The 27879-nt window shown below is 40.0% G+C and overlaps 3 protein-coding genes across 7 annotated transcripts in view; 1 reads left to right on the top strand and 2 right to left on the bottom strand.

Annotated features, from left to right (window-relative positions):
- The window catches only part of lrrtm4l1 (leucine rich repeat transmembrane neuronal 4 like 1), a gene marked incomplete at both ends in the record, with an annotated part of 90527 nt that overhangs the window by 46451 nt on the left and 16197 nt on the right, over nt 1-27879 (top strand). The gene's annotated exons all lie outside the window — the stretch shown is intronic.
- LOC308077996 (uncharacterized protein) lies at nt 12648-26907 on the bottom strand. 4 transcript variants are annotated; one of them, XM_080419026.1, is made up of 7 exons: nt 26724-26907; nt 23988-24092; nt 15606-15647; nt 15407-15469; nt 14825-15049; nt 14170-14298; nt 12648-13501 (listed from the first exon to the last, which is right to left on the bottom strand). In XM_080419026.1, exons 1-7 carry the CDS (start codon nt 26842-26844, stop codon nt 13233-13235), a joined length of 954 nt encoding a protein of 317 aa, XP_080275152.1. In that variant the 5' UTR covers nt 26845-26907; the 3' UTR covers nt 12648-13232. The 4 variants fall into 4 exon arrangements, with proteins under 4 accessions (XP_080275152.1, XP_080275151.1, XP_080275154.1 ...); XM_080419025.1 differs by having other exon boundaries at nt 12648-13519; XM_080419028.1 differs by lacking the exon at nt 12648-13501 and adding an exon at nt 13832-14025 and having other exon boundaries at nt 14146-14298.
- LOC308077997 (uncharacterized protein) lies at nt 16956-19437 on the bottom strand. Of its 2 annotated transcripts, XM_080419030.1 has the most exons (7): nt 19225-19437; nt 19054-19095; nt 18902-18955; nt 18670-18699; nt 18403-18438; nt 18180-18284; nt 16956-17648 (listed from the first exon to the last, which is right to left on the bottom strand). In XM_080419030.1, exons 3-7 carry the CDS (start codon nt 18918-18920, stop codon nt 17551-17553), a joined length of 288 nt encoding a protein of 95 aa, XP_080275156.1. In that variant the 5' UTR covers nt 18921-18955; nt 19054-19095; nt 19225-19437; the 3' UTR covers nt 16956-17550. The 2 variants fall into 2 exon arrangements, with proteins under 2 accessions (XP_080275156.1, XP_080275155.1); XM_080419029.1 differs by having other exon boundaries at nt 19054-19437.

The raw sequence follows: 27879 nt of genomic DNA on the forward strand, positions 1-27879 counted from the left end.
TGACAAAAGCCGGTGATAATTTGTTTACCACACAACAATAGCCTTTATCTATTAACAATGCCAACGCAAAAAATGAATTTGATCAACACTTTAAGTTGACAGTTGAACAGTACAGTCAACAAGGAACTGCCCAGCAAACAAAATGGTATAGTCCAGCTGGGATTCCCCAACAATATGGGCAGAGAGTTGGCTCAGAACACAGAGGGTGTGTTTTTGGCCTGCCTCAGCCAGGTTGTTATGAAGTCATTGAACCGTCTAAGTAGGGCTGGGCAATATATCAGTATTATATTGATACTGTGATATTAGACTAGATATAGTGTAAAATATGGTTTAAGTGTTTAAACAGATTGCGATGCTATATTAACTCATTTTGCTGGGGACCCCCTGGAACGCTCTCAAGGACCCCTAGGTTGGCGAATCTATGGTTTAAAGTAGATGGACTTGAGAGAGAGCGATCAGTTCTTGAATGAAAGCCTGTGTGTCTGTCAAGTGGTGAGTCTTTATAGCATCTACAACCACAGTTTAACCACAGATAAATGAGAAACTGTGGTATCTCATTGTGCAGTCTTGTCACAAAAAAAATCATTTATGGGCCAGCTCGGAAAATCTGGTCGTGGATGCTTACCGATTAGTCTCAAGGGACCAGTGATATACCCCCCTCTTTCAGCACATAGCCACGTTTTATGGACAGGCAAGGCAACTGCCTTGGGCCCTGAACATTGAATTTTAATTGTAATTTATTGTGCGATGACATCTCAATAGGTAACCTCCCTTAAGGCACCCCATCTCCGCCATGTCTCCCTGTGGGTTATCTGTCGGGAAGTGAAGAAACAAAGAGAAAAAGCGAGTGCTATTTTTTTTACATGATGTCAGGTAGCCTAGCTAATTGGTTCATTCAGCTAGTATTGAACTTTGCTCAGAAGGGCCCAAGGGATTCTCTGCCTCGGGCCCCAACAGACTTTAACATCAAGTCAAGGTTCTGTCTACATAGGCTACGTGCAATTCTGGCTTGGGCCCTATGTTTTATGTCACTCCCTCTTTCTGCCACGAGTTAGCTGTCTCTCTTCGATGTTCGATCAGAGAAGCTCAAAGGGTACCCACAACCCCCCAGAGAAAGTGTGTATAATAATAACCTAAGGAAAAGAACATGTAAAAACAAGAATAGCTATATTTCCAAGATTTCAGAGACTGTCATCTATTCCATGACACCTTTAAATGAATCTCCCTCAGAAATAGTTAATTAAGACAAGTCTCTCTTGAGAATGGTCTCTATAGGGAATTACACAGTATGCAGAACCTTGCCCCAGTCATAGTACACAAGAATCTTTGCAGCTTTTTTAAATAACGTTTATAGTAAAACTAAGCTCATTGGAAAAAAAGTACATTTGTTCTGTACATGGAAAGTCAGTCTTTCATTGATTATACCTGCGCCCAGCAGAGCGGCTGTATCGTCATTTTGGCCGATGTTTTTCTGACACAGCAATAACTTAGCAAACTTGGCAGATGACTTTGGGGTAGATCTTTTTTCTTTCTTTTTCAAATCGGTCAATGGTCAAGGTCACAGTGCAAGATCAAAGTTTAGCCCTGTGCTTCTAACGTACATGGATCATATTTACAGTAGGAAAACATGCACATCCCAAACCTACTAGGTTGGTAGCTGGATCAAAACTTCGACATGTAATGAAAATAAATACATTTTTAAATTTGATTTAGGTATAATGTTTTGAGCCACAGGCTCTTCCTCAGACTTTACAATGAGTGTAGACCAGTGGTTCTCCAAAGTGGGGTCCAGGGACCCTCAGGGTTCCAAATAGACCCTTTCAGGTCTATATCTCAGAAAGTCTACAAAATGGAACCGAATGGGCCTGAGTGCCGCGCTATGAGCTTGTAGAGCTTCTTTTTTTGAAAAATCGTGAAAATGTCTGCAAATCTTTGAATATGTACATTTTTAAAGCAAACATTTTGAACTCAAATCTTTGCTTCTGGGGGTCCCTGGAACAAAACATTCTCAGATGGGGGCCAAATACATATCATTTTGGAGGTCCTTTACATGAAAAAGTTTGAGAACCACTGATATAGCAACATAGTTTAAGTTTTTTCTACATTTTGTAGAATCGGAACCTCAGGTCTTAATGGGTTAATGTGGAATGATGACAGTCTGAAGATGTCATTTCCTGTCATTCTCCAGTATTCTGAGCTGTAATTAAGGTGGAAAGTACACCAGTTTCATCTTTGTATGCTGTACCGGGATGACTTCCACACATTGTTCAGCATTTTGATGGTGTTTCTAGCCTTGCTGAGTAGACTTTGGATACCTCTGCCTGCTCGTCCATCATTCTATTGCATCATACTTTACATTCTGACAGTGCCGCCCAAGTATGTGAATTCTTCAGTCGAGGGTACTGTAGGTCTTCTCCAGCTACCTGTATTGGTGATACAGGTACTGTAGCAGGCTGTCTCCCTTGCATGTGGTGGACATGGGAGACCGGTGCCAAGTCATCTGCAAAGTCAAGGTCCTATATCAGTGATTCTCAACCATTTTAACTTCAAGGACCCCCCCCCCTCCCTGGTTTGATATGCATTAGGCCACTTTAGAACATTTGAATCTCTGGAACCCCCAATCTATCAGTGTTAATTTAACCCTAACCGGTCCATTTGATTCCATTCTGTACACTCTCAAGAGTTACAGACACATAAGGGTCCATTTGGTTCCATTTGGACCCCCTGGAACCTCCTCAAGGACCACTGGTGGTCCCCGGACCACTGGTTGAGAACCGCTGTCCTATATTGTTGAGAAGAGCATCTGTCTGATGCCTCTGGGGTTGGTCTCCAGTTCTTCACATCACCCAGTCTATATGAACGCGTTGGGAAGTAGCGCTGAGTGCTGCTGACATCACACAACCTTGCCTCATTCTTGTCTTGACTTCAAAACCATAGTCACCGTTTCCTACTTGGCAGGTAAAGTTGGTGTGAAAGCTCTTGATCATTAATAATAACAAGCTGCAGTGGGATCCGATATATATGCATGGAGTATGTGCCATAAACTATATCCCTGTGAATACTAAAGGCCTTTCTCAAAGTTCACAAAGTTGATGTAGAGCTTTCTTTGCCATTTTGCGCATTGATCAACGGCGTGGCACAGAGTCAATGTCTGGTCAACACATCCTGTCCCTTTCCTAAAACCTGCTTGTTCTTTTTCCTGAGTAGTTGTTTCTACTCCGTCTGGGATTCTGAGGCATTTAGCCGATGCTCTTATCCAGAACGATTTGCAAAGGGATTCAATTGGATTAAATGGCATGAACCCTGTTCAACAATGGAAAGGTAAATGCAAATGGTCAGGTTAGTAGAGTGCAAAGAAAAGCAATTTAGTGCTACAAATTAAGTAGGATAGAAGGTATAAACATTAAATGTACAGGATCAACCATTATGGAAAGAAAAAGTACTTCTTACAGCATTAGATCAGTATAATTGCTATTACATCAGCTTTCTTGTTCTTGAGTCAGGTACAGTAAAGTGTTGTATTTATCAAGTCTGAGCGGATATTTGCAGCAACGGCACTGCTAACAGTAGATGAAGCATTTTATCCTACAAAGGGCAACAAAGCACTGCCGAATTGTTTGTTTGAGTGTATCAGACATCTAAAATTAAATGTATTGTGCACTACATCATAGTTTAAAAAGAGAGAGGGAGATAGAAAGAGAGGGAGGGAGAATGTGAGGGGGCAGGGCTGGGAAAATAGCTGCTGCCCCTAATGTGGTCGTCCATCACAAGCATAAATCATAATCACTAAATCATAACACTCATACGGACACTCGCACACACGCAGAAAGGCACACAAAGAAATATACACGTGCACACACGTGCACACACACACACACACACACACACACACACACACACACACACACACACACACACACACACACACACACACACACACACACACACACACACACACACACACACACACACACACACACACACACACACACACACACACACACACCACACATTTCATCAGGGACATGCTCGGTTTGCTCCCAGCTACAACTCACTCATTGCATCAAATTTCCTCAGGGAGATCTTTGAGCTCTACTTTAAGATCATGGATTGCATTTCTCGCTTGTTAATGCATACAGATGTGATCTCTCAAAACGTACGACGCCAGTTAAACGACATTGTACATACTCTCTCTCTCTCACACACTCTCTCACACACTCTCTCTCTCTCTCTCTCTCACTCGCTCCTATCTCTCTGTACTATATATATATATATATATATATATATATATATATATATATATATATATATATATATATATATATATATATATATATTCATTGTACTGTCTGGCCTATTTATTTATGTTAATTATGCATGTATGCGCTGTATATACCATATTCATAGTTCTATGTGTGTGTGTGTGTGTGTGTGTGTGTGTGTGTGTGTGTGTGTGTGTGTGTGTGTGTGTGTGTGTGTGTGTGTGTGTGTGTGTGTGTGTGTGTGTGTGTGTGTGTGTGTGTGTGTGTGTGTGTGTGTGTCACACACACTGTGTGTGTGTGTGTGTGTGTGTGGGGGGGTGGGGGCATTCTCTTGACCACTTAAGCCCTCTATACTTTGGCACACTAGCGAAGATATCCGATTTACAAGCTCACGTGTCGTAATGCAAAGTTTTTTTTCTTTTACGTAATTATTTTTATTAAATTGTTAAAATGTGACATTATCAAACATCTGTCTAATAAATGTATTTTATTCAGTCTGACCAGAGGCAGGCATAAAACATATCCCCACCGGCGATAAAAAAGGAATCACCAGAGGAGTCTCTCAAGACGGACTCGGCACAGTTTTCAAATGGTTCCATTGAACGTACAACAGAGGGCCTGAAAAGGCTTAGAACCTACAGAGGATGACCCCCCCCCCTCCCCTAGAAGCATATAGGTTGGTGCTTAGCATAAATGGAAATTCAAAGATTGTGGAAGAGCTGCCTGGCTTGAGAGACTGGGGCAGTGGTTCTCAAACATTTTCATGTCAAGGACGCCTAAATGAATGTGTATTTTGCCACGGATCCCCATCTGAAAAACATTCTGTGCCAGCGACCACAGTACACATTTTTACACGTATAAAAAAAAATATATATCTATAAATAAATAGTTTCTATAAAGCACAAAGATGTTTTGAAGACTAAACAAGACCCAATGCCTTCTTCCAACTTGTCCTGAAATGTCACCACAAGATTTGTGTTTCAAATGTATTTAGAATTTTTCACATTTTATTCAAGATTAGTATTATGTGTTGTGAGCTTGTAGATGAGCTATTTTCAAATAACTGATGTATATAGGGTTCAAGTAGTTAAACTGATTGTGATGCTATATTAACTAATTTTGTTGGGGACCCCCTGGAACCCCCCCCGGACCCCACTTTGAGAACCACTGGACTAGGGGGTATCAAAAGCAGAGGCATGGATTCCCTCCCATGGGGGAGCGTGCATATTTTACCCATCATCTTACTTCCGTTTTGCAGCCTATAGAAGTCACTGTACAGTCAGTGACTTAAGGCATCTTGTGCCGTATAGACACTCTAATAATAGACATTTGGTGTCACCACTACCTTTGTTGGCTGCATGCCTTTATTATCAGTCTCCGGTAGATTTGTGGACCCTGTCAGTGTGAAGTTTGCATTTCTAGCTTCAGCTATAATGTGCGTCTTCAGGCAAAAATACTGCACTTGCCATCAAGATTTATGAATTCATGCCTTCATGCACTCAGCACTACCATTAATCTGGGCGTTTATGCATTGTGTTCCTTAAATAGAAACGAGGATACATTTTCAAGATAAGGACAGTATATTATATTTGCAATCTATGTTACGAGTCGTTTGATCTAACGTTGATCCTTTACTAGAAAATCCATGTAAATAACCGTAAAGAGGAAAGATAAGAAACTTGGCCTGATGAGATAAAGGCATTCGCTTATGTAGTTTTAGTTTTAGGCTTGAACTTAAAGGTAGAGCAACACATAATTGACAACTTCAGATCTACATACTACAACATATAGATGACAGTATAATTTTTTTATATAATTGTATGGAAAGGACAAGAAAATGAGAAGGCAACTGTATGGGTAGAGAGATGGATCGGTTCGAACTGTCAGAGTAATGACATCACGAGTGTAGGACGTTGCCAAGTTGTGCATATTGACTGTACTTGATAAATGAAGTGATATGAATGAGTGTTACTGTATTTGTACAACGCATTCTTACACCCAGGTTGTACTACGATGATGAATCAGGAAACATCTGGCCAAGCATCAAACATTTGACATGATAGTTTGCATTGCCCTCCTTTCACTCCTGGTTTTATCATTTTATTCATTGAAAATACATTTATTTAGAAAATACAGTATTTAGACTGTTTGACAATATACTGAAATGCTGCTGCTATTGCCTGGTGCTGCCACCTGTGTTGTCTTAGTTGTTACATGGTTGTTTTTTAATATTGTAATTGTTTTTTTAGAGGACAACAGTGGAAATAAGCCATAGGGCTTTATTGTGTTTTTATCCTCGGTGTAGGTAAGGTGTTATCATGGAAGTGCTGATGTGCTCTCTTCTTTTTATCACCAAATACATTCAATCAATCAATCAATCAATCATGTAACATGTTGATGAAATGACATGATTTATGATTCCAATCCTATCGGTATGCATCACGAACGGCAGAACTGTACAATGTACCGCTCGGCACTGGCACTCGATCACGTCCGCTTCTGACGATGCGCTTGCTTTGTTTTAAATTTACTGACACGTCAACCTATTACATGTTGAGAGTCAGAACGCACGTCATTGTCAGTCATGACCGTGACGTGGTGGGACTACTGGGAACATTGAAACGCGTGTGTCATCGTTGCAGCAGTAGATGTTGGCCAACTTGTCACTATACCTGGGACTGAGAATGTGTAGATTTGTCAAGCAGCAGCACTCCTGAAGAAATGTTGGGGGTGGGGTGGATGTAACCATTCAAACATTAATTAATTAGAATTATAACATATGTACTGTATTTTTCACATTAGTTACATTTCCAGCTTTTAAAATTATCAGCTGAAAGACGACCTTGTTCAATAACGAGGGTGAGATGAAAACAAATTGGAGCAACTTTTCATGTTGACAGACAGAAGCTAGAATTCCATTGTTTCTTTTTACTTCCAGAGGACGTTTTCGATGTTTTGCTGTCAAAGCCAAGGACCCTATCTTTTGCAAAGTTAGCTCCTTCTAGTATTATGGATGGGTTTATTCACTGGGGCTTTTTTATGTTGCTTTGAGATTTGTTTAATGATTTATTGATATAAGCTGAGCTATGAATTACTTTGATCTGCTCCCCTTTGTATCTATCGAGTGAGAAGATTAGAGAAATCCCATGTCCATCCTGTGGGGGAATCATGACGCATACAGTATAAATCCACAGCCACAGGAGTACACACACAAACACACACACGGTTTGCGAGCGCATACAAATAGGCACAATCATACAAGTTTACACGCACGCACGACAATCACCTCCATACCAATGTTCTATCAGGAGCATTGTGTTCCACTTGTCTTTCCACATGATTAATTTGCTATTGCTTTTTACAATGAACTGACATTGAAATCGTTTACGATTCTCTGCCTAGCCTTCCGTGCTCTTTGATGGGGAAAGAGAGGATAGCATGCGGCTTCACACTAGAGTACAGGCAATGGGTGGGGAGAATACAATAGGATAATTGGAGCCCTGAGTGGAGAAAGAGCCTTGTGATCCTGTGGAGAGGGACTGGAATTATATCTTTGTTAGTTCCAGCTCCCCTGACACAGAGCAAACTAATTACATCATGTTTGCATTGGACTAATTACTGCTCTAATTAAAAGCTCATCAGGACAATTGAGAAAGCGGATGAAAGAGAGGGCAGCCTTGCACCTTCCCTGGAGACCATGTAACCTGTTTCTTGAAAAGAGCAGGGATTAGTCTCAAGCTAAGCTTGAATTTATGTTTCATGGAATGGCGGTGTCGGACGCTGAAAATAGCCCGTCTACAAGCTCACAACGTGTCACATCCATGACGCGTTGTGAGCTTCTAGATCTGCCATTTGCTGCGAATGACACCATCATATGGCGGAGCAAAGATTGTGTGTTAGAAGTTGGCACTCTTTCATGGGGGACAATTTGCCTCATGGCTGCAGTAGGGAGCTGAAGCTTTTGTTGTGTGACCTTCAGCTAAGATTGTTGTTTCCACAGCTCTTCCAAGTTGTATTATACTGTGTTCTTGCTGTGCTAAAATACGTTTAGGGCTGCACAGTGTTGACCAAGGGTGCAATACATTTAAAATGAGCAACTCCCCTGTCAATACACACACACACACAAAGAAAGAAACAGAAAATAATATCTACAGGAATAATTTAGCAGAAATAGAGACATTTCAACCTAAAGTATAATATAAAAGCAAAGAAAGGCCTTATGAATTTTCGGTAAATAAAATATACACATAAAGGGTAAACTGAGGTAAAACATTTTGTGTGGGGGAGGTAATGTCAATCTGCTGTATGGGTTGCCTTAATCCTTTCAGTAGCTGCCTGTGGTGATACAATCATCATGCACTCAACATGTTATGGCGTAAAGTGTTAATAATAGGCCTAGCTTTTAGGTAACGACAACAGGGTAAATGCCTGCTACTGCAGCACTTACGCTGCAGGTGCGTGTGTGCGCGCGTGTGCGTGACTTCATCCGTTTGTGCGTGCGTGCCTTCGTGCGTGCGTGCCTTCGTGCGTGCGTGCCTTCGTGCGTGCCTTCGTGCGTGCGCGCGCCCTCGTTCGTTTGTGTGTGTGTGAGTGAGTGCAGTAATTAAAGAGCTGTTAGTCACAGCTCTCTTTCTGTGTTCTTTTGAAACTATCTAAGGTTGATTACAATGTATGCTGTCTCCAGCTCTCTCCACCTGAGAGGTAGACAGAAGGTTAAGTGAAGGCTAAGTGAAGGCTTCTAAGCCTGTTTCATAACCGTTAAATCAAAGTTCTGCTCAGGGCGTGCTAGTTCTGCCGTTCATACATCTAGCTCAGCTTTGGCAGCTGAAAGTTGGATAATTTCAAGCGAACTCTGAAAGCTCTGGAAAATGCTTAGGCAAGCAAAACCCAATGCATGTTGATGATTTGCACATGTGGCTATTAAGGAAATGTGGATAAACCTGAAGCCAATCCCTAAATAGGCTATTTAAAGGTTAAGTCATACACTAGAGGGTTTAAGAGGGAAAATGTATAGAGGCACCCTTGGATATGCTGGATGGCTGGGTGTGCCAGCTGATCTTGGCATGGAGATTAATTCATAGTCTACGGCTCTCAAATGAGGCCAAACTGTCAAACTTTCGCTCACTACACTATAGCAGTCATGAATGGAACTGGAGGAGGTCTGCTGGCATTTAACCACTTGGACCGCTTTTTTCCGTCTACACCAAATTTCTTAGTAGATCTACAAGCTCACGCCTCGCAACACGACACATTGTGGGCATGTAGATTGGCTATTTTTGGCAAAGAAATTTGGCTAATCTTGTTCACCTTCAAATCAGCTGTGCCTTAGTCCAGTGAAATATAATAAAGTCTCAAAGTTACGTAAAGCCTGAATGTATTTCAAAGTTAGAGTACATTTCTACAATTTGAGGAATAAGTTCTGCCAGATAATTTCTGTATTTTAACAATACAGTTTCACTTTCAGAAGTCACATCACATGATTCTCATTGGCAGACAATTCAAATGGTCTGAACCTTCAGAGTGGAGGCATACCAGAGGGTAGATCTAGTCTACATCCTAGTGTAGGTCACTAGTCTCCTTATGTAGAGTAGTGACCTACTCGACATAAGACCTCTGACATGATTATACATGATAGATAACTTTAACAAAACACGAGACATAGCCGTAGTATTGTTAAAGGAAGCAGTAGCCTACTGTTCTGTTGGATTAGCCCCTTAATTCCAACACATTAGCAGGCAATAGGATACTAATTATTAACCTGACTCCGCCAGATGGGGGCGGTAAGCTGTGAAACACATGTGTGTGTGAAGCAAGCTTCTTCCATCTGGCGGAGTCAGGATAACTAATTATAGCCACAGGCAAATGTTGTTGCCATGCTATTCATTTGCTTTTCCTTTACAGTCAAAGTCATTTACAAAGGGTTTTGGCATCTTCAGATACTCAATGCAACGCAAAAGCAAACTCCACCGGTTTGATACAAATATGCCGATATATCGTCCTGCAATATATCGTATCGGCACACCCCTACACCCTAGTGTGAAATAGTCAAACAATTATGATGTTGACAGTTTGACTGTAATGTGTCACACTCCTAGACAGACATGACTTATTCAAGACTTAATGCTATTACATTGAGACTTACAGTAGGGCCCTATATTCAAACCTCTCTATGGCACATGGTCTAAGACGGAAGTGGCCCGCTATTTGTAATAGGTGACGGTATATAAACTCGACAAAAACAGTCAACAAAAACACGTCGCAGATCAATCCACAGGGGTTCAACCATGGCCGGATCCCGCAGTTAAATACTGACCGCCGCTCCCTCCCGCAAGAAAAAATTAAATCCCATTCTGTCCCGCGTCATCCCACGGGTTCATTTAACATTTACTCCCGCCGCATCCCGCGGGTTAATTTCATAATTAAATTATAAAAGGAACCCGCGGGATGATGAAAGATTTAGTACCGCATCATCCCGCGGGTTAATTTTATCATTAAATGACCAAATGAACCCGCGGGATGATGCGCTAAAACCCGCAATATTTATATATAAAACTTTTTTTTTATTATATAAAACATTACATACAGAAAAAGAATGAGAGCACGAGAGATAGAAAGAGAGGCTGTGTCACGGCCATATAAGGACAGCAACAATATATATATATATATATATATATATATATATATATATATAGTATATCTTGTGGATATCTTGTGGAGTTTCAGCTACTATGCATCCCAGAAATATATAGCTTATAAGGCTTTGTAATTTGAAATTTGTAAGTAAATATGGTAAATATGGTTCTCTTTCATAACAGATACATACATGTGCCAGATAATCCCCACACCAAGAGAGTAAAAAAAGAAAAGACGTTGGATTGATGTACTTTATTTAGACATGAGACATGAGAAACAGTACGTATGGAAGTACAATTCACAATACAAGGTTTCAGTCATTCAGTCCGACTTCACTGTACAGGCTACTATAGTTGTCTTTTCATAAATGATATTTTTGTACTTAAGCTGTCGTGAAAGTTTATAATATTTAGAGAAATTTAAAGTTTCAAATACAAAAGTAGTAGTAGTTGTGAAGGTTAGCAAACTGGACATTTAGACTGAATGTTTCCTGTATCCTCATCTTGCGCTAATGCACACAAGTGTTTCACCGGGTTTTATTTGTGTTGTTTCTCATAAGCGTACATCCGTTGTCCGTCAACAACAGCAGTCTGTGCCTTGACTTCTGTGTGCTCACTGCGCTGAGCGCTCAGTGCGTTGACTCACTCCCCAGCCGCAACCCTATATTTATGCGCGACCAGCACAAACATTGTCGCATAGTTGATGACGTCTGTGTCCACAGGGGAACCACCATGTGCATGCATAGAGTTAAAAGTGTGCATGCCGCCACCTATAGGATCGGGGGTGTATATGCAAGTGTTCTCTGGTGCGCAAGGATCATGGCCAATGTGAATGCAGGCCAGCTGGTAGAGGCCATTCGTTCTCGGGAACAGTTCGAATGCAAACGGACCCAGTGTGAAGCCGCCCTACTGGATCTCTTGTCCACTAGTCCTCATTTTTTTTGTCTAGTCTTTATTTTATTTATTTGTTGACAACATTGTCAGTATATTTAGTCATAGTTTTATTCATCATAGCTTAGGTTTTATTTAGTTCTTGTCAGTGAAAAAAGGTAGTTGACAAAAATATTTCGTCATAGTTTTAGTAGACGAAACTGACGAAGTTGGTCCAGATGTTGCTGGGGTAAATATTCTGCCATATGAAACAATGTTACCTAAATGATTATTTAATAATTGACATATTCAAACATGCAAGTTGTTGTTTTTATCACATTGTCACTGTCAGGTGGAAACCAAAACTAATTATTTTCAGTAAATGGATCCAATATAGTTATTATTTAGTCTCATGTTCTTACTTGTAATTGGTTCAATATTTATAAAAACACACACACACACACACACACACACACACACTCACACTCACACTCACACTCACACTCACACACACTCACACACACACAAATATAGCAGATCTGCAGGATCGACACGTTGTGAGCTTGTAGATCAGCTATTTTAGCTACTTTTCAGCATAGGGGCATTAATAGTGGAGATAAAATATAACACTTATAAAGAAGAAATATGGAGATACAAGGTGTCTGCACGACAACAATGATATGCACATTAAAAATCCAATAACACAAATATAATACAATACAAATATGACTGGTTAAAAATGATCATTCAAACATACAATAAACACAACAGTGCTTTTGAATGTGTCTTTATTGACAACATGAATACAAGCATTATGGAAGCTCTTTAATGTAATGCTACCAGGACCAGTGGTGGAAGAAGTACTCACATTTTTACGGGAGTAAAAGTACAAATACCATTTACAATAAAATACCTGCAAAAGTACAAACATATTGTCATAAAAACATGATCATAACATGATGCATTGCAACACATTGTGAATTTGTAGATCTGCTATTTTGGAAGAAACAAAGTATAACATGGTGCTTAAATCTACAAAGTAACTAATAATTAAAGCAGTTGGATAATTGTAATGAAGTAAAAAGTACAATATTTGCCTCTGAGATGTAATGGATTGTCAAATTAATATGTATTTGGCTGCAGACCCCCATTTGAAAAGATTTAGAGCCAGAGACCCCATAAGAGAAGATTTTTGATTTTATAATTTCTAAATTATTCCACATTATTCATTGTTTATTCATAAATAGCAGATCTACAAGCTCACAACACATCATTGTGAGCTTGTAGACCAGCTATTGCTGAATAGTAAGTAAAAATAGTGGTTAAAATGGTGATAATGATGATGGTGATGATGACGATGAAGATGATGTGATTATTATTATTAAATTAAAAGTATCTCTAAATTGTACTTAAGTAGAGTATTTGAGTAAATGTACTCAATGAGTTTCCAGCCGTGTCAGTAGCAGTGTTACATAGAATAGAGCAGAAAACCACTGAATGTGTTGTGATTGTTTGAGCTATCACAGAGCCTGTAGGAACCACCAGGTATCCTCATTTTTACTGTGTCTCCCTGCTCCATCTCTAGTATCACTCCATTAGATATGTATTCATATAATCCATAAGTATCACTGTATCCAGCGTTTTTAAAGATTTGCTGATTATTTTTATACATGTATATCAACACTTGTGATGATCCTTTGGTAGCTGCTGTGAATCTGAAGTAATAAACTCCTTTCACTGGAGATCGGAAATAACCTAGAAAACACACACACGCACGCATGCGCGAGCGCACGCACGCACGCACGCACGCACGCACGCACGCACGCACGCACGCACGCACGCACGCACGCACGCACGCACGCACGCACGCACGCACGCACGCACGCACGCACGCACGCACACACACACACACACACACACACACACACACACACACACACACACACACACACACACACACACACACACACACACGGATCAACACAAGGATCATGTTGACACTTTTAAACACTGTTAACTACTTAAACTCTTTTTTTTAAAGGAAAGATTTTTTTTTTTTTGGTGAAAAAAGCCTCCTATTCAAACACTTCTATTTTAGAAGAGTGTTTGAACATGTTAGCCTGTAATGGAGCAGCAGAGTTAACCCTTTACATGCTGTTACAGATGTTTTCACAGAGATGTAAGTTGTGTCATTAGTTGGTGAGAGATAATTGATTGTGTAAAGCTCATTAACATAATGAACTTAATCACTTAATGTAAAGCTCATTAATATAATTAATGTAATCACCTAATGTAAAGCTCATTAACATAATTAATGTAATCACTTAATGTAGAGCTCATTAACATAATTTACTTAATCACTTAATGTAAAGCTCATTAACATAATTAACTTAATCACCACCTACCTGTAGATGGATTGTAGGCGTTGCCGATGTTAGTGAAGACCTTCTTATAAACCAGAGTGGTAAAATTATTAAATGGTCCATAGAATCCATTACTCAAGGACCCAGCAGAGAAGGCCACCTTTGGTTGGTCTGTCAACACAGGAGCATTATCACATTATTTATATAGTTATAAAGCATATATTATACTATTAATGATCTAATGATTTCAGGAAGGAGTCTGGCCTGAAGGCTTGTCTGGGCGTTTCTAGCCCGTTCTCCAAATGGACGAGCCTATCAGCGTCGTCGCTCATCGTTCTGTGATTGACCGCGAAAGTTGGCCAATCAGGTGGCGAGTTCGAGTGAGCCCGAATAAAAGTGCAGCCTGAGTGCAGCCGACCAAAAACGAACGGCAGCCATCTTTTTTGACCGCAGTGTTTTCTACTCTCTTTTAAACTTCAAAATGCTCTCAAACTTCTATTTTGAGGCATGGAATTTACTTTTAAGATATCGTTTGGATAGAATTTAGTTGTTTAACTTCATATATGTGGTCAATTAATCATGACAGATCCTATTTAAAAATAAAAATTCAGAGAACCGGCAGGGGCGGGCAGTGACACGCATGTATCCGTATAAGGCAACCTATTTTTACAACTGAACATCCTTCTGTTCTAATTACCTTTGATTTCTGTCTTGAAGGCCTCCATGTTGGTCTGAATGTCTTGGACATGGTTCTCACTAGAATCCAGTCTGGTCTGAATGTCTTGGACACTAGTGTTCAGTCTGGTCTGAAGGTCTTGGACACTAGTGTTCAGTATGGTCTGAAAGTCTTGGACATGGTTCTCACTAGTATCCAGTCTGGTCTGAAGGTCTTGGACGCTAGTGTTCAGTTTGGTCTGAAGGTCTTGGACAAGAAGGCAGTTCAGAAGACAAGAAGGACAGTTACATTGAACACATTTTAAAAGGAATAGATATCAGTGAGGTTGCCTTCTTGCCGTAAGGCTGCAGCCAACTATACAAAGAACAATGTGTTATGTACAGTATGGACACCTCAGTACAAATCTACATAGGGAATTAAATAATACATTAAGAGGCTTGAGATGAGTATCTGTCGTGTTCTGATAGACAATATCAGCATAATCTACAATGGGAAGTAGTATTTGAGAAATTATAATTTTCCTCACTTCAAAGGAGAAGCAGTTAAATGAAGGAGGAAGTGAACACAAGTAGCATTTAATTACTAAACATACAGTTATAATACCTGCATTCTGTCTCTCAGTGGCGTTGAGCCTCATTTCCAGGGTGGACAGCTGAACAAGGAGGGCTGAAATCATCCCAGCATTAGCATTACATCAATCATAAATACTCATGCAGTTTACATTTAAACATATAGATTTGAGTGGTTAATTTATTTGACCAAATATTCAATCTATTTTGAATATAATATATGTTTAAATCACCTTCCTCCATCTCAGTCTGACTGGCGCTCACCATGACAAACACTGCAGAGAAATATTGCATAAAAAGTCATGTTAAACTGTAAAACATAAAGGAAAAAAAAAACATCTCAGCCTTTAGTTGTACAAGTTGAACTCAAAAATCTTAGCCTGGCTCCAGCCCCTGAATCGGTAGCTACGGCCATTTAAAAAAACACTGAGTTTCTGAGTGAAACTAAATTAAAATTCAGCCTACCAAAATCTAGCTTTTATATTTTTAATTGGTTTTCTCTCAACTAACATATTTGATTTGATTTGATTTGATTAGATTTTATACAGGAAAAAACACATGTTACATCATGTTCATCGTAGAAACGTCAAGGATACAGACAGACACATAAAAGTCTTGTGAGTTATTGTCATTGTGGTCCTTGGTCTGAGACAAACAACACTGCAACAAAATACATACAGGTAGACAGTACAGTAATAAATAAAACAATTGATAGCTACACTACCTACAGCATAAATACATAATCGCATTGCTAACATAAGTGACATAATAACATAATAGTACATAATAGCCTATCTACTTACAATAAATACATGGATTTATGTTGTAAAAACATTCAGGTCTGACTCCAATCAGTGTTGTTTGTTTCAAGAGCTAAATGGTAAAGCCACTACTTTCCCACATGGAAAGAACCTATATGCGTCATATATGTTTGTAATATAGGACCGCATATATGTTCGCATACATAAAATTGGCACCTTTCCTATATGTATATGTACATATATGTGATATATGTGCATATATGTACATATATGTGCATATATGTACATATATGTGCATATACATATATGTACATATATGTGCATATATGTGCATATACATATAGGAAAGGTGCCAATTTTATGTATGTAACATATAGGTACATATGACCTGTATGTAACATATAGGTACATATATGACCTGTATGTACCTATATCTACATATATGCAATGAAACATAATTATATGATACCTATATCACCTATAAAATAGGTGATAAGTTTGTACACATTAATCAAATCCAATAGAAACCCCAATGTAGAACTTTAACACTTTATTTAAACAAGTTATAATATGAAAACATGAAACATTATGGCTTTTAAAGTGTCAAACAGCTGGATAAAAAAAAAAGATATAAAATTAAATTAAATTAAGCTCCGGGACACTCCTTTTCCCCTGCCAGGCTTTTGGAAATGCCAAAACCCTGAAGAATGACAACTCAAGTCGCTTTGGGAAGTACATGGACATCCAGTTTGACCACCAGGTTAAATTAAATTACTCCAGTTTGTAATTATACCTGTACAATTTCAACATGACTTCTGTTATGGCTGGGCCACCTACAGTATATGAATAGAGCATCATTCCCCCACAGGTGGGAGCTGTTAGAGGCTACATCCTAAGTTACCTGCTGGTTATCTGGTAGCAACGTTTGGATTGCTCAGGAAGGACACAGACCCAAGAGAATAGACAGAAGAAGTTACTCATCATTGATGTTTTATTAATGAATCCCTAATCTTAGTTACAATTAAATGTGAATCCCTAACCAATAACAGAAGTTATAAGACCAATATGAATTACCAATGTTTCAGCAGCAAGCAGAGCGCTCCGGACACCGAATATTGTTGAGAGTGAATACTAATGTTCATGTTGTGATTAATATACCGTAGTGCATCAGCACGTCCGCTTGGTCCATCAGTTCGTCGAACGATGGGGAGGTGCTCTGGGCCTCCTCCCATCTTGCCTTCAGGTCAGGTCGGGGCTCGCTGACCACTAGGATGTCTGTCGCCATCGAACGACACTCTCCATGGTAGTGGACATTCGTCATGCTTGGTGTTTGTGTTGGGTGACTGGAGGAGTGCAGGGGATGGGGTGCACGCGGATACGTGATCGCCAGCTCCGTTCAGATGAATGGTGGGAGCCATCAGAACAGCAGGCCGTGGCACAGGTCATCGTGCCATGACGCAGCCACTTCTGCAGTGCATTCCTGTATAGCAATTCGGTCAAATTGACGAGCAGCCGCTGGGGAAAAAAGTAAAAAAAACTTGTTATAAAGATAAATAAGACAGCTGGCAGGTGGCTTTAGGAGCACTTCACCCATTTTCAACCCCATAGTCATATAATTGATCCACACTAATGCTCGTAAAACATGCCACCATTCATGTCTACTCTGTTCAGGAGGGCAGTGGACAGCTCAGAAACCTGCCTAGTCATCATTTTCAATGTCCATTAGCTTGAAATGATGTCACTGGTAGGCAGGTTTCTGAACTGTCCACAGGCAAAGACCACCTCTGAGACAGAAATGGTGCCATCTTATTGTGAGCATTACAGAGGACCACTTATATGAACTTAAGGTTGGAAATGGGTGAAGTGCTTCTTTAAGAGTGGATGCATTTTCCATCAGGCTCATTCCATGGTGAGGAAAATGCATCTGTTCTTATTTACTTGAGATAAAAGTTAAAATACTATACTAATACTAAATTAAATATCCATCATAAAAATTGCCAAATCCACTGTAGTAAACCTAGTATTTTGAGGTGCAGATTGACTCACCAAACATGCAGTCCTGCATCAGCGTGTCCTTGAAGGCCCTCTTCTTATTCCTTGTTTTCTCTGATGGCACAGTGTGGTAGGGGCTGGAGTTATACATTGGCATTCCTAGAGAAAGACAGACAGAACAAAATAAGGCAAATAAGCACCATCAAAGTAGTTATCAATGAGCACCATATACACTAGCAAGTGTACCTAGTGCATGTCTGGTGGTAAAAAAAATCACCTTTATAGCCTTGGGGGTGATGATTGCCAGCGAAGTCTAAAAAGAGGACAATTAAAATATTAAAAAAAGCTTGTATGCAATTTATCAAGACTGTATGTTTTAATGTTTAGAGTAGCAGGAGCTATAAGTTCAAATATGTCAGTCTTTAATAAGTTACAGTATGTCATGGCACAATAGCCAAGGCACAGCAACTGTTTAGTAATGGCTAATAAAATAATCACAAATGTATAAAAAAGGCTCTTGTTGACACAGGGACAACAGACATACCATTCCATGCTTGTCCAGTGTGGTTCCCTCCTGAAATGGATTAAAATAGCCCTAATTGGTCACTGTAAAATACAAGTTCTCATATAATATCGTGCCAACATTAACAGATCCTTGCAAAATAAGTAAGGTCTCCAGTAAGGCACGACTAGAAATCCAACCACCACCTATTGAAACAGACTGGAGACACACTAAGAGTGGCTGAGAGAATCATCTAGCCTATTAGTCTACTTACCATGATTGCAGGGGTCCATTGACTCCAACTCTGCCAAGAAGCTTCCACCAAAGCCTAAAATGAGAGAACACAAAACATGAACTATGAATTCTATCTAAAGCACATTTACAATCTGTCCACCCTGAGGTAGTAGTGTGAAGTGGTTCACTTACCATTATTAGGCTGGTTATCCTCCGAGCAGCTTCCTCCAGAGGCTAAAAGAAGGGAACACAAGACATGAATAGTGGACGCTGTAACCTTTGAACACATAACCTGAACTAAATGCTTGTAAAGCTTTCATGCAATTACATTTGGTTTTGCCATGTTAGTAATTAATGACATACCACTGCTTGCATTTGGTGTTGGTACAGAAGGGTACTGGCTGGATTCTGGCAGCACTGGAATTATACATGGCAATACTTAAAGTAGGTGTAGCAGTTAGTGTCATAACTGACAGTGTCACCACTGTACCTGGAAAATTAGGTGGCTTGAAAAAAAAATCGCTTCACACTGCTGTTTTCTGGCTCATCTGACTTAGGCCAATTCTAAAAACACCTCCTAAAACCTAACCTAAGTTTTCTGAAAACGTTCAAATTTTTACTAAAAAAAATAATAAAACATTATGTTGCCATACATATAGCAACAACTAATGAGACACAGAGGTGGCTCCAAATTATTAATTTATCAGGTCCTTCCAAAATATTTTACACACACGTATATATAATATATACACACACACACACACACACACACACACACACACACACACGTATGTATGTATGTATATATATATATATATATATATATATATAAATTATTATAAAACTTACATTAACCACTTTAGCCCTATTTTATACATAGGACATTTGAAAATAGCAGATCTACAAGCTCACCACATGTTGCATCGTGACGCGTTGTGAGCTTGTAGATCTGCTATTTTCAAACATTTTACTTTTGGTACTTTAAGTATATTTTGATGCCAATACTTTTGTACTTTAACTCGAGTAACATTTTGAACACAAGGCCTTTTACTTTTAACAGAGTATTTTTATATTATGGTATTGCTACTTTTACTTAAGTAAAATATCTGATTACTTCTTCCACCACAGCCTTTTCCATGAGCTAACCTGGTTTCTATTATGCTCTAGATCCCGCCTCCTATATCCGGTAAATTTTCACATACACACATGCAACCACGGATGTAGTTTCCGTATCCGGTCTAGACCGGAAGTGCTTCCGGCAAAGTGAATTGGTACCCGTTGGTTTAACATTAGTAGCTAGCTAGTGAGTTAGCACCATACATTCTGCCTTGTTAGTTCACCACTATTAAATGAACGAACTGCTTCACAGTAGTGCTGGTTACAACAATGATTATACAACTGTTAAAAACGCTAATAATCTGTTATTGTATACACACAGATAAACAAATGAAAGTACATTTTAATCACGAAACATGCTAACAAAACGACGGGCTAACGTTAGCTAGCATGCTAGCTGCTTTAATAACATGCATTGCTATTTACTAACACAAGCTACAAACCCCGGACAGCATAAAGATAACATTTAGTCAAACGATGAGAGTCGGGTGACGGTATCTGAACGGGATAGTACATTCTATTCCCATAAGAACTCACCAGTCAACTATTATTTGCTAGCTAACAAGCTCAGGTCTGCACTGTAGTTGCCACGGTAATAATTCACAAGTTAACATTTAGTCAAACGATGACAGCCAGATGATGGTATATGAATTGCATAATACATTATATTGTAAAGGACTTACCAGTTTGTCTTACTAGAGTAGTATTTGTGAAGTTGTCAACAAGCCTCAATTCGCGCCAATGTTTCCTTTGAAAAACTCAAATCCCATGAGATTTAGCTGGTCTCGCGAGTTGTGACGACTACCCTCTCGCAGGGGAGGGGGTGCGAGGGGAGGGGGAGGAGGGGAGGGGAGGGGAGGGGAGGGGAGGGGGAGGGGGGGGTGTGCAATATCAGCACTACACGTTGAAACAATGTCAATTCATTGTTGGGCATTTCAACATTGAAAAACCATCATCTATACTAAATTGATTCAATGACATTTTTTTAAATGTTGAAATCGTATCTGTATTTAAACATTGAATCAACATAGCTTTTTCAACCTCAACCAAAAATAACCAATCTGACCAAAATCCAACATTGAATTAATATCTTTTGCTATCTGGGAGGTGATGATTCAGTGGCCTCCACGTGTGGATATGCAGGGTTTGATGAGGACAGTGTTGTTATATTCATGAATGGATTTCCAGGTGATGATAGTCTTGATTTGTAAATTAATTATATCTTGGCCATATATGGACATTGCCAAATATCGGCTTAATATTGATGACATCATATGATTTAGTCAGAATATGCTTTCTTGGTCAGATATAGAGTACGGTCCGCAATGTAATGTTAGATTTGTTACGGAATGGACCGAACTGACTGACAGGATCTGCAGGCTTTCATAAACTGTGACCTGCAGTTGTATAATAAAAAATTAATAACTGATAATCACCTACAAATTAGAATTCACTGCTGACCCACAAGTGAAATCATTTTGAGTTCATAAGTTTAATATGCTTTATCTTAATGAAGTATATAATTATATTTCTCCCAACTAGTGATCAGATAGACATGCTGAGACTCTTTGAAAGAGATGTTAGTGAGATTATCCCAAGAACTCAAACAGTGATCACTGAAAGACAGAGATGAGACTCTTTGAAAGAGATGTTAGTGAGATTATCCCAAGAACTCAAACAGTGATCACTGAAAGACAGAGATGAGACTCCATAATAGCGACGCCATGATCATTTTGAGAACTCAAACAGTGATCACTGTGAGACTGAACAGTGTCATATCTCAGGAGTTCAAATTGAGAAGAAAATGCACTTTGGTCTCGGCTGGTGCTCATCTTTATCTAGAGACACAAATGATACATAATGGAGGTCTCATTTAGGATTTTCGCTTGCTATGGGTTTGTGTTGAAAATTAGCTTGTTTTCCTCACTTGCCATATTCCATAATCATTGCCTTGTCACATGTATTTAGGATCAAATGTGATGACATTACCATTGTGTTGATGTAACACATCCCAAATGTGCTAATTTAGTCTTGCATGATATTTTAATGTTATCACATAGAAACAGTAGAAACAGTACTCTCCTACATCCTATAATGGGACACAGGGCCTACATATTAAGAAGCTATATAGGAGACTTATATGTCCTGTATTATGAACATATAGAGCCTATATATGGATAAAGAAGCTATATAGGAGACCTATATGGCTTGTATTATCAACATATATGACCTATATGAGGGTATAAACAAGCTATATATGAGACCTATATACCCTGTATATGCACATATATGCACCTGATTTTGACCTATATGTGAGATATATGCAGCCTATATGGAGCTTATACCAGGCATATATGTGGTATATATGCACATATATGCGCATATATGATCCTTATATGTAGCATATAGGTTACATATAGTTGCATATATGGAACATATAGATTCTTTCCATGTGGGTTGGTTCAGACCAGATAGCATTAAGGGGTCAGGGAGGAGGTGACCACTGGGAAATTCGGGGCAACTCCCGAACGGCCGGTCCATTCCGGGCCGAACCGGGCTGGCCCGTTTTTTTTATTTTTCTTTGTATAGGCCTATATCATTTCTAAAACCGTATAGCCAACTATTTGACAAAAATACAGAACAAGATAATGCTATTGGGTATAATAGTGCCAACAAAGCAACAATATTGTGGCACGGACCAATCTGTGCCTCACACGGCCTGCTGTCAGACAGATAATTGCTCGAGTCGACACACTGCGCATAGTTATACTTACAATTTACAATTTAAGCATTTAGCAGACACTCTTTATCTAGAGCGACCAACAGTAAGCAAGTAAAACACAAGGTAATACATCAAATGCATGGAAATAGTCATCTAGGATCATAGGTAAACCAAGAACCTATCATCAGTCTAAACAGTATAATGTAAACTGGCATCTGTCTCCATAAGTGTAGACTGCCCCAACGCTCCTGATTTCGTGTATAGAGGGGCGGGTGTATAGAGCCGGCGAGAGACTGCGCCTGATCCCATTGGTTCACCGATCTGTCCGTCAACCCCCGCCCCGTTAACACAACATTACGAGCGACGCCCACTGCACTCTGGTTGGTTGGGAAGTGAAACACTTCCTCATACCGAGTACACCGACGGGCTGGGCCAGGCTTTTATTTTTTAGCAAAACTAAACAATAAAAGCCTGGAGATCGAGGCTACCATAAGTGCTACGGCAAGTGCTTACGGGCTAATCATTTTTTTAAACTTTAGCTTCTCTATTCCCAACTTCCCATGTCCCGCCTCCCCGCGTTGTGATTGGCTAGCTGCACGTCGTACGTTACTGCCTTGGCCGAGCTAGTACATGCTTTAATGTATGTTTTTAATGGCCAATCACAACGCGGGGAGGCGGGACATGGGAAGTGGGGAAGAGAGAAGCTAAAGTTTAAAAAAAATAATAAAAATGTTTAATGGCAACGCCGATCACCGCCGATTAATACATGTTTCCGCGGGAGCCTATACTGCATTTGATCAGTAGATACTCATATAGATACTGTATCTTTGAAAAATCTCTGCAACTCTTAAGCGACGTTATATTTGCCCGGGACCAGACAGTGGTACCAGCGGGTACATAGGAGAGTGGATGACTGTCAAGGGACCCTGGATACCGCCTTCCCAAATACAAAAAAGGTAAACAGGGTCCCAAAACAGGCTAGAGCTGGGCTGACTCCTGGGTGAGGAAGGGTCTGATTCTTCGAATGTTATAGAGTGTAAACTTACAGGATCGAGTGGCCGCTGCAATGTGTGCCTTGAATGAGAGCTGACGGTCGAGGACAACACCAAGGTTTGTCTGAGGTTAGACTATAACAATATGAACTAAGGGGACGTGAAGTTCAGGGAATTCAAATCTACCATCTTGGATTTCCGGTCCCGAATTAAACAGGAAAACGAATGCTAATGGATAGCAGTGGAGCGAGGGTGGCTCCCCCCGCTCCCCCTGCACGTGATTGGTGAATACTTACAGTGAACTCCAACTGTGATTCCAGCCAATAGGAGGAGACCTAGCAGACCCACAGCGACCACAGGAAGACTGGAGCTGCACTTCCTCTCTGGAGATACTGAAGTGACTGAGGAAACCAAGCACAGAGTAGCAGTAAGCTGTGTGTGTGTGTGTGTGTGTGTGTGTGTGTGTGTGTGTGTGTGTGTGTGTGTGTGTGTGTGTGTGTGTGTGTGTGTGTGTGTGTGTGTGTGTGTGTGTGTGTGTGTGTGTGTGTGTGTGCGCGTGTGAAAGCCTCAAGTTGCATGGAAGGTGTTTTACAATAATATAGTTGGGGTCCCTGCTTTATCACTCTCTCAGCTAAGGGGTCCTTGGCCTGAAAAACATTGAAGACCCCTGTTCAATTCTGTACCAGTGAGTGCAGCTTAAACAATGTGTTGCACAGATATATTGCTCATAGGTGGGAATTGTAAACAACTAGAAGTTCTGCCCGCTACGCGGGCAGAACGTCTAGTGCCCCCCCCTACCCCCCCCCCCCCCCAACCCCCCCAAAGAAAAAAGTGTTTGGGGGTACAAAATCATGGGATAAAAAAAAAAAAAAAATACCCAGAGCCTTTTTTTTTGCAATACAAAGCCTTGACTACAGCACAACAGATCTGTGTGTGTGTGCGTGTGTGTGCGTGTGTGTGTGTGTGTGTGTGTGTGTGTGTGTGTGGTGGGGGTGGGGCGGGGGGGACAGCCATGACGCAGCGTGTGACTGTTCGACCCTGCCGGTTCTCTGAATTTTTATTTTTAAATAGGCTCTGTCATGATTAATTAACCACACATATGAAGTGAAACAACTGAATTATATCCAAACCATATGTTATAAGTGAATTCCTTGCCTCAAAGAAGAAGTTTGAGAGCGTTTAATAAGCGAAAATAAGAAGTGCAGTAGTGCACCCTGACTCGCACAACAACAATGGATGCCGTTCGTATTTTTTCAGGCTGCGAACTCGCCACCTGATTGGCCAACATTTGCTGTCAATCACAGAACGATGAGCGACGTTGCCATGTCCAGGAGTTGTAAGCGTGAAGTGGGTGTAAATTGGTTAGAGAAAGTGCGTTTAATAATATATAACATGTATAAAGAATATATTGAATACATGGAAAGGTCCATAGGCATAGGTATGTTAGTATATATTATAGATAGATCCAGCGTGTCTGTCCCCATCTGTGGTGTTTTTGGCATCAACCTGGTGGCTTGTTGCTGGCCTTTTGTCTTCCGGAGGAAAAATCACGGAGCGGATTGCGTATTACTGTCACGCAACCTGGCAACGTCTTTGAGGCTCCTAAAAGGTCTCACCTTCCGGTGTGTCGGTAATGTGTGGGGAATTTTGTGTTGGACGGATTTAATTATGGTGTGAGGGGGCAAATGTGTGTTGAGCAATGAAAAGTGGACGAATAACTGCGTGAATGAATTGCGCATAAAACAGAGAGAGGGGAAGAGAAGAGGAGACTCATGGACATTTAGTAGGGTACTGGACTGGATAGCTCTGTTGCTGTTATTTTGTCTGACAGGGTGGAAAAAAGAGGGTAAGCCTATACCTGCACTTCTGAGATTGACTCATTATTGCTTGTCAGTCACCTTTCCCTTTGTTGCTGACATATTGATGTCAGCAAACAGACATGAGTCATGTCCGTTACACACGGTGCAAAGCGAACAATACTCGTCAATTCTACTTTTCTTTATGGACTCCTTTTCCTTGCTCATTGTTTGCTAAATGAAGTTCTCTGTGTTGGCAATTTTGGGCAAATCTACCGCAGATTATCTGCGTTACAACTACAGTAGGCCTACTTGCAGCCCCGGCTTAACGGAAGTGTTTTAGGTGCTGAAGCACAGAGCACCAACCTTGGGGGGGGGGGGGGGGGGGCACCAAACGTCTTGGAGAAAATGAAAGAAGACAGAACTATCGCCGGAAAGCGGTGAAATTTAGAAGCAGCGGCTGCTGAACGAGCGCTAAAACAGTGAAACCGCTGACAAAACGGTCCCGGGGGGCACCGAACCGGTTCCAAGCACCGGGCACCACGAAGGCTTAAGCCGGCCCTGACTACTTGGCGTCAGTTTCATCCGACCCGGCATCCACATAAACAAGCGTGGGAGGACGGAGGAGTGTTCAGTCAGTGTGAGTGACTGTTGGGAGCGAGTCTATGACAAAACAAAATGCGCGCACGCAGCAATGCATACTAGCCTATGCGCTAGCTACCAGTTGATATTCTAATCTACACCAATGAAACAGGAGATTTAACGAGATATGTAAATATAAACCAATAACACATACACTGTAATCACTCTCAAAAGCCGGACAATTATGCATCCGGCCAGAGGGTGCGCCGGACGGAGGACAGCTGGGTCTAAAACCGGACTGTCCGGCCCAAAACCTAACATGTATTCACTTGCTCATTCATGTAATTTGGTAAATAAAACGTTTCAATCAATCAATCAATCAATCAATCTCATCGTTGATGACGTAACGTCACATTTAATGCTATATGGATGGTTTTAATAACATCTTACCAAACTGCAGTATCTATATATGGATGGTTTTAATAACATATCTTACCAGACTGCAGTATCTATATGGTTTTAATAACATATCTTACCAGACTGCAGTATCTACTATATGGTTTAATAACTTATCTTACCAGACTACATCTATATGGTTTAATAACATATCTTACCAGACTGCAGTATCTAAATGGTTTTAATAACATATCTTACCAGACTGCAGTATCTTGTGTGGCTGTTGCTCCTGAGATGGAGTGTTGTTCATGGAATTCTCATAGATTGCATCACCTGTCTCTTCCATCTCAATGTTCCTAGAGTTGAAAGCTACGGACATTTCTACCTGTATGACTTAGATTCTAAAGTGGACCACTTCTTTACCTTTGTGACTTAGATTCTAAAGTGATACGGTCCACTCCTTTACCTTTGTGACATCTCTCTTTTATGTATTTGCCTCTCTTCCTCTTTTTCTGGTGCGTTCCTCCCTCACGCTTCGAAACGCTTTATATGTTTCTTATGTTTGGTTTTTGTTTTTAGAGAGTCTCTTAATTATTAGTATTTATCCAGGATATATTATGTGAAAATATAAGCTGAAAGAAAAAAAATAAAGTGGAATCGACTGAAATAGACTTCAATATAACTATGGATCATATTGGATGCTGAAAACAAAGTTTAGTAAGTGTAGCAATTAATCAAAATTACTTAAGACTAACCCTAGTCTTACTTAACCCTAAAATAGAAGTTCTCAAACTATGGGTCAGGACCCAAAGTGGGGTCATGGGAAGGTGTATCATTCCAGTTAAGTCAGTGTTATTTGTTTTTGAAAAGCATAATAAGTGAATTCATTTGAAATTTGCTGTACTGTATGCTTCCATTTACCCAGTGGTGGAAAGTAACTAAGTACATTTACTTAAGTACTGTACTTAAGTACAATTTTGAGGTATTTGTACTTTACTTGAGTATTTCCAATTTCCAATACTTTTACTTCTACTCCACTACATCTCAGAGGCAAATATTGTACTTTTACTCCACTACATTTACTTGAAAACTTTAGTGACTAGTTACTTTTCAGATATAAATTATGATATAATGAAAATACATTAACCACTTTAAACCTATTTTATACCTAGGCTATTTGAAAATAGCCGATCTACAAGCTCACAACGCGTCGCGATGCGACGCGTTGTGAGCTTGTAGATCTGCTATTTTCAAATATTTAGTACTTTTACTTTTGGTACTTTAAGTACATTTTGATGCCAATACTTTTGTACTTTTACTCAAGTAAATTTTTAATTCTGGACTTTTACTTGTAACAGAGTATTTTTATATTGCAGTATTGGTACTTTTACTTAAGTGAAGAATTTGAGTACTT

This window comes from Gymnoscopelus braueri, assembly GCF_963280865.1.
Source record: "Gymnoscopelus braueri genome assembly, chromosome: 22".
Lineage (NCBI taxonomy): Eukaryota > Metazoa > Chordata > Actinopteri > Myctophiformes > Myctophidae > Gymnoscopelus > Gymnoscopelus braueri.